The sequence below is a fragment of the Cololabis saira genome, chromosome 19 (assembly GCF_033807715.1).
Source record: "Cololabis saira isolate AMF1-May2022 chromosome 19, fColSai1.1, whole genome shotgun sequence".
In the NCBI taxonomy this organism is placed as follows: domain Eukaryota; kingdom Metazoa; phylum Chordata; class Actinopteri; order Beloniformes; family Belonidae; genus Cololabis; species Cololabis saira.
The window spans coordinates 30,380,689-30,390,768 of record NC_084605.1 but is presented as its reverse complement, the minus strand read 5'-3'; the positions used below and the strand labels follow the sequence as shown (position 1 = coordinate 30,390,768).

At 39.2% G+C, this 10,080-nt stretch overlaps 1 protein-coding gene across 1 annotated transcript; it reads right to left on the bottom strand.

Annotated features, from left to right (window-relative positions):
* Positions 1-3,556: 3,556 nt before the first annotated feature.
* hpdl (4-hydroxyphenylpyruvate dioxygenase-like) lies at positions 3,557-7,828 on the bottom strand. Its single transcript, XM_061707901.1, has 5 exons — positions 7,134-7,828; positions 6,099-6,265; positions 5,857-6,008; positions 4,109-4,236; positions 3,557-3,853 (listed from the first exon to the last, which is right to left on the bottom strand). The coding sequence occupies exons 1-5, from the start codon at positions 7,811-7,813 to the stop codon at positions 3,652-3,654; spliced, it is 1,329 nt and encodes a 442-aa protein (XP_061563885.1). The 5' UTR covers positions 7,814-7,828; the 3' UTR covers positions 3,557-3,651.
* Between the last annotated feature and the right edge of the window lie 2,252 nt (positions 7,829-10,080).

The window sequence follows — 10,080 nt, the reverse complement described above, 5'->3', positions numbered from 1 at the left end:
AGATGATGTGATTATTGTGAGCCTATATAACTTCCCTAATTATAATACCAGAAAGATACTGTAGATGCAACAATTATTGCACAGACGTTCTTGATGAAAACGAATGATGTCTTCTTACACCATGAAGTAAGTTAATATATTTTGTGTGGACAGAAGGTACCACACTGGGCCTCATGAGGGTGGGGAGTGTGAGGCTCACCCCTGGCTGACACTATTGTTAATCAAGTAATAACATCTGTTCTGTGCTTCTAATCGGCCCCATACTGTCAGAGTGTCCTCCTCGGTCTTAGACTGTCTGTCTCTTGAGTTAAAGGGCGCCCTGGACTTGTCTCCAACACTGTGTGGGCTGCAATGTGTCAGTAGTAGCAAGATGTTTTTACCAAAAAACCTCTCATCAGAGGAATGCACCTGTTCCTTTTTAGGTAAAAACATGCATATGGTCAACCTTTATTACCTGATTTGTACTCTTTAGGAAGCAGATTTTCAAAGAAAGAAGCTTGTAATATAGCATAAGGCAGTGTTTCCCAACCCTGGTCCTTGAGGCACACTGTCCTGCATGTTGAGACGCTTCCCTACTTCAACACACCGTGAGACAACGCGCTGTGTCATCAAGTTGTAGAGACCTTAGTGACAAGCTGATGACAACTGTTCATTTGAATCAGGTGTGTTGATGGAAGGAAACATCTAAAACATGCAGGACAGTGTGCCCCGAGGACCAGGGTTGGGAAACACTGGCATACGGTATGGAAGTTTTGCAATTAAGGAAGTTTGTAAATTTGTGTTGTAACAGTCAAAACCATAGGGGGCAGTATCCCCCAATCATATTGCAAGAGTTTAAGAGAAAACTAAAGTGTGATAGATTACATATATGTGAGGAATCTGAACCTTGACTTGTTTGTGTTCAGAATTTCAGAGACCAACGTTGTAACTGTGGCTTACACATGGTGGACAGTAAATAGGAGGTGATCGTCCAGAGACCCCATGCAGAATGCTGTGTGCCATCTGTGGTTCGCACTAGCTGGAGACAGATGGCCGAAAGACTCCTGTTACAGTAGCCATCCCTTTCAACTTTAATGAACAGATTATCCTCTCTATCACTAACAACACGTCCTCGGATATCTATGTGTAAAAATTAGTTTTCATTCATAATTTCAAACTAAGACAGTCAAATATTGGACCAAGCTCAATCTGAATTGCATTTCTGTTCCACAAAGAAGGCTGTGTCAATTTGTTGTGCTCCGTTTGAGTTAATGTGTCATTATATTGATGATCAAGAGCTCATAAAACATATTTGATAATCTAAAAAAAATGCTGTTTTGGTCAAGACAGTGACTGCTGATTTAAAGAAAAACACTGACACCATTTGTCAAACTGCAGAAGTACACGAGTTTCTAACTGACGTTTCCATAGCTTGTTGTTGAAATTGCCCTCTGGTGTTACTCAGTGGGTTACTGTAACTACAGTCAGCATATAGGAAAAAAAAAGAGCATATGGCTTTTATGAACTCCCATCTACGTTTCATTGCTTCTCATCTATCCAACTAATCCTCGTCTATAATGTTCATAGCCAAGTTAATTGAACTGGCAGATCTCTGTGGGTTTGAAGATCCCCTCTGAGAGGCTCAACAGCCAAGTCTTTGCCAAAGTGTGCTCATAACTAAAACCTCCTCAGCATCTGAAAGAGGAACAGCTGCTTGTCCCGCCATGGCTTGTGGGGGTGAGTTATCAGGGGGAAAAAGTCTTAATATGAGAAACTGCAGTACTTTGACCTTCTGCACAAGAATATCCAACGTAAAAGTACTGAAATGCATGACTGACCCTTTCATACAGTACATCCAGTAGTATATTTTGATAGTTTTATGCCATACCACTTATGTATCAACAGCCTTTCAATAGTTTGGCAGTACATTTTTGTTTTAGCAGCTTGACCTAATTTCACTGGTGACAACAGTTGATCGGTTGGAGAAGTGGTCTGAGACACCGCCTTTACAAACTCTAAAAGTATTTGACTGTTGATTTCAAAGTAGGGAATAATTGTAATCTGTACCAAATTACAAAGGTGTAAAAGTTCACTTTTAAAAGTGCCCAGTACCTTTGATTTTCACTGCTTGAGGTTGTGGGTTGTCTTTTGGACAGTTTAGAAAAAAAAGGTACACGTTTAGTTTATCTAGTTAGTTGTGCACATTTAAAAGAGACTGTGAGATCTTTAAAATATTATTTACCTGCTTTTCTGAGTAAGTAAGACCACTCTAATGACACAAAAGGTTTTTTTTTTTTTACGTTTTAAACTGTATAAATATGTACACATTATATATATATATATATATATATATATATATATATATATAAATAAAACATGAAGGCTGTTTTATTTGACTGCCTTTTAAATTGAATGAAGTAATACGTGCATAATATAGTAACTTCATGAATGCATTGGAGAGTTGCGTTTTCCTCTCAGCAGCAACTATGCTGATGACATCACAGTCACTGTCAGCAGGTAACACAGGTGAACTCTTGAGTATACACTATAGATGGAAAATGTAGCAGCAATTGATAGTGCACCACCCCCACTTTTGCCTGTCTGTCTCAAGTCTTTTGTCCAAAATCCATGGAGAGAGGTACTGGAGTCCAGAGCATGCTCCTGCAGCTAGAAAAAAAATACTCCAACAAATGTCTCCATTCCCACAAGCTCATCCATCCAAAAACAGAAAAGCATAGGTGTTTTCTCATGAGAGGTGTTTGGAATTATTTGTTTCTCTCATGGGAAAACACCTTTACTTCAACTGTTCTGCATTTAATGATCATTAGTGGATCTTTGGAAAACTTAATGAGCTTCTTCTATTCATAAACAACTTTCCACTGACATGGATAGTCATGATAGCTTACATTTAGAAGTATCAGACCAGTGAGAGAAATGACTGAAAAAAAGCTCAACAATTAAAAGAATCATCCTACGAAACAAGTGTAACAGGCTGCTACTTCAGGGAAAAGTTTCGATGTCTTTGTGTAAATTGTCATTTTTCGTAACTTCTTTTACATTCATTGAGCTTCCCCTCTAACATTTTGGAGTGCATGTGATGTTTGATCGTCATTTCCAGGTTATTTGGTAACAGAAAGGGATGCAAAGCAACTTCTGCACTGAAATGACAACTCTGGTGGAGTTAACCTGGGAAAGTAAAAGTTTTATTCAAAAGTTTAGCGCACACACACACACACACACGCAGGCACGCACGCACACACGCATGCACACACACACACGCACGCACACGCACGCACGCACACGTTAGTGCAACATCAGGAACAGAGAGAGTTCTGTAACAGTTACAAGAGTAATTTGGCTGTAACTTTTCAAGTACTGCCTGCAACATAGTGCTCTTGAGTGTTTCTTTACATCAGTACTGGTCAAAGATAAGACATTAATACAGCTTGCAATCGCCCGCTTACAGTACTTCTGATAATAAAACCAAAGCTGGAGTGATTATTTATATTGTTACACGCCAGCTAGTGCAATACATTGTCTTTTCTTTAAATATAGTCATATTGGTATTTTTTGTACATACATTTTAGAGTTATGCTATTATATAGCACAGAAAGGCCTGCACCTTACTTTTGTTGTACTTGTTGCAAGACAATTAAAGAAATCTGAATCTGATTAGTACTGAGCAGTTCGTACAGTTTTTGGGGCTCCCGCCCTTTGTGAATCCTGCCTCTCATTCTCCATGTACGCCTCCACGCACTTCCACAGCGCTTTGATGTTCCCCTCGCCGAAACCTGTTGCCCCTTTTCGCTCTATGAGTTCCAGGAAGAAGGTGTCCTCATTGAATATGGGCTTGGTGAACACCTGGAGAAGGTATCTGTAAACATAAAAGGTAAGGATACTGTTTTTGAACTTCGAGTTGCATCGTCACGGAGGAACCTTGAAAAACTTTCCTTGCCAAATATCAAATGTGTTATACCTTAAACATGATTTTACAGTCTTACATTTTGAAGTCATAATAAAACTATTTGTACTGGCTTCAGTTGCTGTGTTAATTCCCCAAAAGTTTAATTCTTAGAGAAGAGTTCAGCTTAAAAGAGGTGAGAGAATCCGGCTCCAGACTGTGGCTCACTTTTTGTTTTCAGTGTTCCCATTTTGTGATGAGAGATCCTGGTTCACGTCTGCATCCAGGAGAATGCCATGCTGTGCCAGCATCTGGGGGGTGTGTCCCACTTCCTCTATTTCCTGCCGTTTTCCCACCTGTCACAGCACACGGAAACGGGGAACGGAAAACAATTGCTCATGATGATGGTTTGAAAATACAGTGCAGTTCACTGAATCACTGACAACTCTGAAATGTGAACACAGAAACACATATCTTTGGATTTAAAAGCAAATTGACTTTAAAACATTTTTTAAAAACCGAAATTAATTCCAGGCACCAATTATTAAAAATATTTTAAATATTAGTCAATATAAAATGGTGCTTTGATTACTTTTAGCTGCGAAGAAAGAACCGAATAATTGAGGTCTGCAAAGTGTAACCAGCTTGAAGCAGACCTGCAGCAGCGTAAGTCTCCATGGGCAAAGCCCAAAGAAGACAAGCGTGATTGTTTTGGAAAGGTATCTAAATATATCTTCCGTTAAAGTTGGTGGAAGTTCTCAGTGGAGCTGCTTTGGTACTTCTGGACTGTATGTCCTTGTATGTCTGGACTGTATGTCCTTTTCGAGCCTTGTTTTTTTTTTTTAGAGCAGGTGTTTATCTCCGGTTTCTGTAGCGCAAACGAACAGGTGGTGACCACCCCCAGGATAGGACGCTAGTCTATCGCTAGATAGATACTTCCCCTAGCAAAGCTAGGTACCCATTCATACACCTGGGTGAAGTGAGTAAAGCATCTTTCCCAAGGATGCACAAAGTGACGCCAGTGCCAGGGTTCGAACCCACGACCTTCGGATCATGAGCCCGAAGTCCTAAACACCAGACCCCTCCGCTCCTACTTCTGGACTGGGGAGCACCTAATTTGTCCATTTTAGAAAACTGCTGAGACTAGGGCTGTGCGATTAATCGATTTTAAATCTGAATCGGATTTATTAATCAAGACGATGTTAAAAAAAAGGAAAATCGGGAAATCGATTTTCCCTTTGGTGGTGATGCCGTGCCATCAGATTTTCCTCAATCCGATGGCACGGATTGATCGTGCCATCGAGATTTGTAAGAAGTTGTTTTTCATATAGCTGGAAAAGAAGAAGAGAACTGGCTGCATTACAGACAGAACTCATCTAGTCATCTTTGTTTGGTCAAGAAGATTGTAAATGTTGTCACTTTCCTAAACTCAAGGAGGATTTACAGTATCTTTCAATTGCACTTCATTCCCAATAGGGAAATTTGTTTGCTATTTTTCTTTCAAAATAAAGATAAAATATTTAAAACAATTTATTCCATTGTCTTTTGTAGTTTTACCAAAAAAATCGAAATCGAAAATCGGGTTTTCAGAGAAAAAAAAAAATCGGGATTTTATTTTTGTCCAAAAAATTGCCCAGCCCTAACTGAGGCCATTTGGAAATAAATATTTTGTCCAGTGTCAGAGAAGTACTGTAGGTTTAAAGGTGAAAGTCTTGAGTCCTTTGGTAAGACACCCCACAAGTTACAACACTTCCAGCCTTAATCCCACAGACATTGTTTGGAAAGAGGAGAAATTTGTGAAAGCAAAAATGACTCATAGCAGCAGAGGAGTGGCTGGAACTACCAGTACACGGAGCACGAGTTAAAGGCTTTTACATTCATACGTTTATTAAGTTTGACTTACTAAGGAAAGGCAGTAATTGGGTAATTAGTTGTTTCTTTGTTTTCACAAATAAGTTGATCTGAATGGTTCAAACCTCTGTGTAGTAGGCAGGAGGAGGAGAGAAAAACTGCACACCAGCTTCAGCCAGTGTATGTGTAGTAGAGACGATGTTTTTGGTGTACAACGCAATGTGCTGGATCCCCGGGCCGTTGTGCTGCTCTAAGAAGGTATCCACCTGGTTGGAACCTAAAATAAGTGACAGCACATGATGAGTTGTTATATTTGCAAAACATGGAATAAGCAAAAGGCTTTGAAAGATGCAGTGAATACAATCACCCTGATTAGGTAGAGACTCTGCGATGACAAACTTGCAATCGGGCTCTTTCTTGTTCTTGAAGGGAAGAGCAATGCCCACTTCACTGCACTTCCAGTACTGCATGGCAGCCAGTCGTAGTCCAATACCCTTATCATGTATCACACAACCTTCATCCTCATCTTCATTTCTGCACAGAAAAACAAAGCATTTTTCATTTAATTAAACTGTTGATTTACAAATGTGTATACAGGATTGTCTCAGAAAATTTGAATATTGTGATAAAGTTCTTTATTTTGGATGAAGTTTATTCAGTCATTGCAACACAAAACAACACAAAAAAAAAAACATTGTGCACAGCATTAACATTTCATACAAAACCAAAAAAAAATTGTTGAACAATAACTGAAAAGGCATAGACTGAAGCAAAATGCTTATAAAAGCCTATCCTATAGTACCAACTTTCTATTTTTGGCTACCGACCTCCAGAAAACCAAAAAGAGAATAGAAAAGCAAAGAAACAATAGAAAAGCAAAGAAACATTTACAGATGGTCAATTGCACTTATAAGATTCAAAAATAGCTTTACAAACCATTTTCATCAAACCAAGTCTTGAGATTTTCCAGCTCCCTTTCTACAAAAGTTCCCTTAAATTCGTACCAGAGCAAAACAAATTGGTATCATCGGCAAATATTAAAAAGTTTCTGTAATGCAATTACAAAAACAAAAATGTCATACATTCTGGATTCATTACAAATAAACTGAAATATTGCAAGCATTTTATTATTTTAATATTGCTGATTATGGCTTACAGTTTAAGATTAAGATTCCCAGAATATTCTAATTTTTGGAGATAGGATATTTGAGTTGTCTTAAGCTGTAACCCATGATCAGCAATATTAAAATAATAAAAGGCTTGCAATATTTCAGTTGATTTGTAATGAATCCAGAATGTATGACTTTTTTTTTTTTTTTGTAATTGCATTACAGAAAATCACAATATTCAAATTTTATGAGACAGTCCTGTATGTCAATTTTAAGTACGAATAGCTCCTTACCTAACAATGAAAAACCTCCGAAAACCAAACATCTTCTCATACCACCCCATGACCTGGTGAGTGGATTTTTGGTGACAGGCATAAGTGACGTGATCAAAATGGGTAACTGGACAAGAAACATCCTCTTCCAACAAGCTGCAATCCCTCTCCGGGTCCGGGGTATCAAACCCGGGTAAAAATCCTCCCCCATACTTGGACTTATCGATCAGAGTGTGACAGACGTTCCCCACTATTGATCTGAGCACGGAGTAGGTGACCAGCCCGTGGTCGTCCTGCACGGTGGTGGGCGGCACCAGGAACCCGCAGCCCAGCTCGCTGAGCACCTTGAACGACCTTTCCACGTTTTCCACCTCGAAGCAGACGTTGCTGACGGTGTCCACCGGGTGCCGGGGGCTGGCATCGTAGAGCCCGGCCGGGGAGCCGTTCCCCCGCCGGTGCGTCTTCCCCTCGTTGACCCGCAGGGCTTCCCCCAGCAGCCAGTCACTGGTCTCCGCACTGCCAGATCCCTCATGCACAACAAATACAGCCGATCCCTTTCTGAAGGCGACCTGCCTGCACCGATCTGTTACCCTACTGGCGTGCAAATTAAACTTGTACTTGGAAACTAGATCACAGATTAACTTTTCCGCGTTTAAAACGTGGAAAGCAACGTGGTGCAGCCGCAGGACGTTGACCGCCATGCTTTCAGGGCGGTGATGTGAAAGGGGGCGTGATGAGTTCCGCCCCCGGTGATGCAACAGAGCAGCTCAAAGTTATGCCGCGTTCCATTTGTCCTCGGAAGTGGGGATTTCCCAGTTCCCAGTCGGAATTTTCAACTGGAACGCCCCTCGAAGTGGGATTTCCCACCGGGAAAGTGGGAGAATCTTCACCACCCCCGAGTTCACATTCCAAGATGCCTGCCCCGGTTGTAAACAGTAGAAGAGAGCTCTGTAAAAATTCGTAGCACTTCAAGTTCATTCTAGTTTTGGTCACACTAAATCAGTCGTATACAAGTATTGTTCGGCATATATATGCTGCTATAGTGTAATTTACATTTTTCATGTGGTATATGCGAACTACAAACTTGTTTACCTACTTTGTAACTGGAACGCTGATAACTCGGCTGTGACGCCATTCCCAGTTCCGAGTTCCGACTTCCGAGGTAAATGGAACGCAGCATTACACTAGGGTTGCAAACCGTTCCTTGAAAAAAAGAATCGTCCCGTATTTATAAACTAAAGTACAGGACTGTCTCAGAAAATTAGAATATTGTGATAAAGTCCTTTATTTTCTGTAATGCAAAAATGTCATACATTCTGGATTCATTACAAATCAACTGAAATATTGCAAGCCTTTTATTATTTTAATATTGCTGATCATGGTTTACAGCTTAAGACAACTCAAATATCCTATCTCAAAAAATTAGAATATTCTGGGAATCTTAATCTTAAACTGTAAACCATAATCAGCAATAATAAAATAATAAAAGGCTTGCAATATTTCAGTTGATTTGTAATAAATCCAGAATGTATGACATTTTTGTTTTTTTAATTGCATTACAGAAAATAAAGAACTTTTCTGAGACAGTCCTGTATGTGTCCCGAGCTGAAAAGGGACGCACTTTGTCCCGTATTACTGTGAGAGTCAAAAAATAGTCATAAAAAGCCAATGGAAAATGGCAATGAGCTGTTGAGTTCATAAGTTATTTTTTTCTGTTTTACTACAACTGGAGCCTACAGTCATGGCCTTTGAGGCAACAAAGTTTTCTACAGACTTTCTGTTTGCACTTTTGTTATTGCACTAAAAATGTGCATTATTACAGAATGGATGTTCTGCTTTCTTTCTATTGTTTTATATTAATTTATACTATTTTAAGTTAAGCAGGACAGGTTTCTGTTTAAGAAAGATTCAGTTTTATTCAGTTCATTTTGTTATTTTGTATTAAAGTGAATTGCTGGATAATATTTTGTTTTCCATGTGTTTATGGCATTCAAAAATATGCATCTAATTCAATTCAGGTTAGAGTCAAATAGCTAAAAAATCGTTTCACTCACAAAAAAAGGGGCTACAAAAATTCACCACGCCAGGAAGGGTGAAGACAATCGGGTTGGCCGGTGTTCTGTCGATCCTTGCTACCCGTCGAGAACTGCTACTTTGTGGTTCTGCGCACGCGCACAGTCGATTTTCAAAGTTTGATTGCTACGACCATCATTTCTTGCACGATGTAAAATTGATAATATGGGATGTTGAGTATTTGACCCTTCAAAATACACTACCCATGACATGAATTGCATTACACTTTGTGAACATTATACGATAAAGAGCAAAAAACAAAGAATTCTATTGCTTTATTTGATATTCATTGAGTCATTCGCCTTTATTTAGCCAGGCAGGTCATTAAGAACACATTCTTATTTACAATGACGGTTTAGCAAGCGACAAGGACCATTTGGGGGAAAAGGAAGTGGGCTAAGGAGTAAAACACAGTAAAGTTGTAGCTCTACAAAGGTAGAAATCCATTAGGTAGCATTTTTTGGCAAAGCAGCAGAAATTGGCAGAACACTGGCCCTGCTGATGAGGTGTCCCTTATTTACTTTTCAGGGAGTTGGCAACCCTATCAAACACATTTGGCAACGTGTGTCATATTTTTCCATCAGGGTGTATAAATGTTCTTATTTTTTCATGCAGAAGTTGTTTTATTTTCTTAAAAAAAACACACTTTAATTTATCATAAGCTTTTCAACCTTGTTCAACCTTTTTCGTCGGCAAAATGTGTCTAATTAATAGAAAGTAGGTATTTTCCGACATTTTCAGTCAAACCAACATGCAAACTTAGGTAGGAGCACTGGGTGATAAAATGGGGGGAAAAAAATCTGGATAAAAATATATATAAAAAAAAAACTACAAGGAAATGTTTCCTTTACAGTATTATGATTTTTCTTTTGTTTTTAACAAGCTACCTTACAGA

What these genes read in the sequence shown, in the direction of transcription:
- hpdl (XM_061707901.1), bottom strand. Translation starts at nt 7,813, where the DNA reads ATGGCGGTCAACGTCCTGCGGCTGCACCACGTTGCTTTCCACGTTTTA. An exon ending in AGAGTCTCTACCTAATCAGG is followed by an intron (nt 6,009 to 6,098) that starts GTGATTGTATTC and finishes CACTTATTTTAG; the next exon opens with GTTCCAACCAGGTGGATACC. An exon ending in GGGAACACTGAAAACAAAAA is followed by an intron (nt 3,854 to 4,108) that starts GTGAGCCACAGT and finishes TTATGTTTACAG; the next exon opens with ATACCTTCTCCAGGTGTTCA.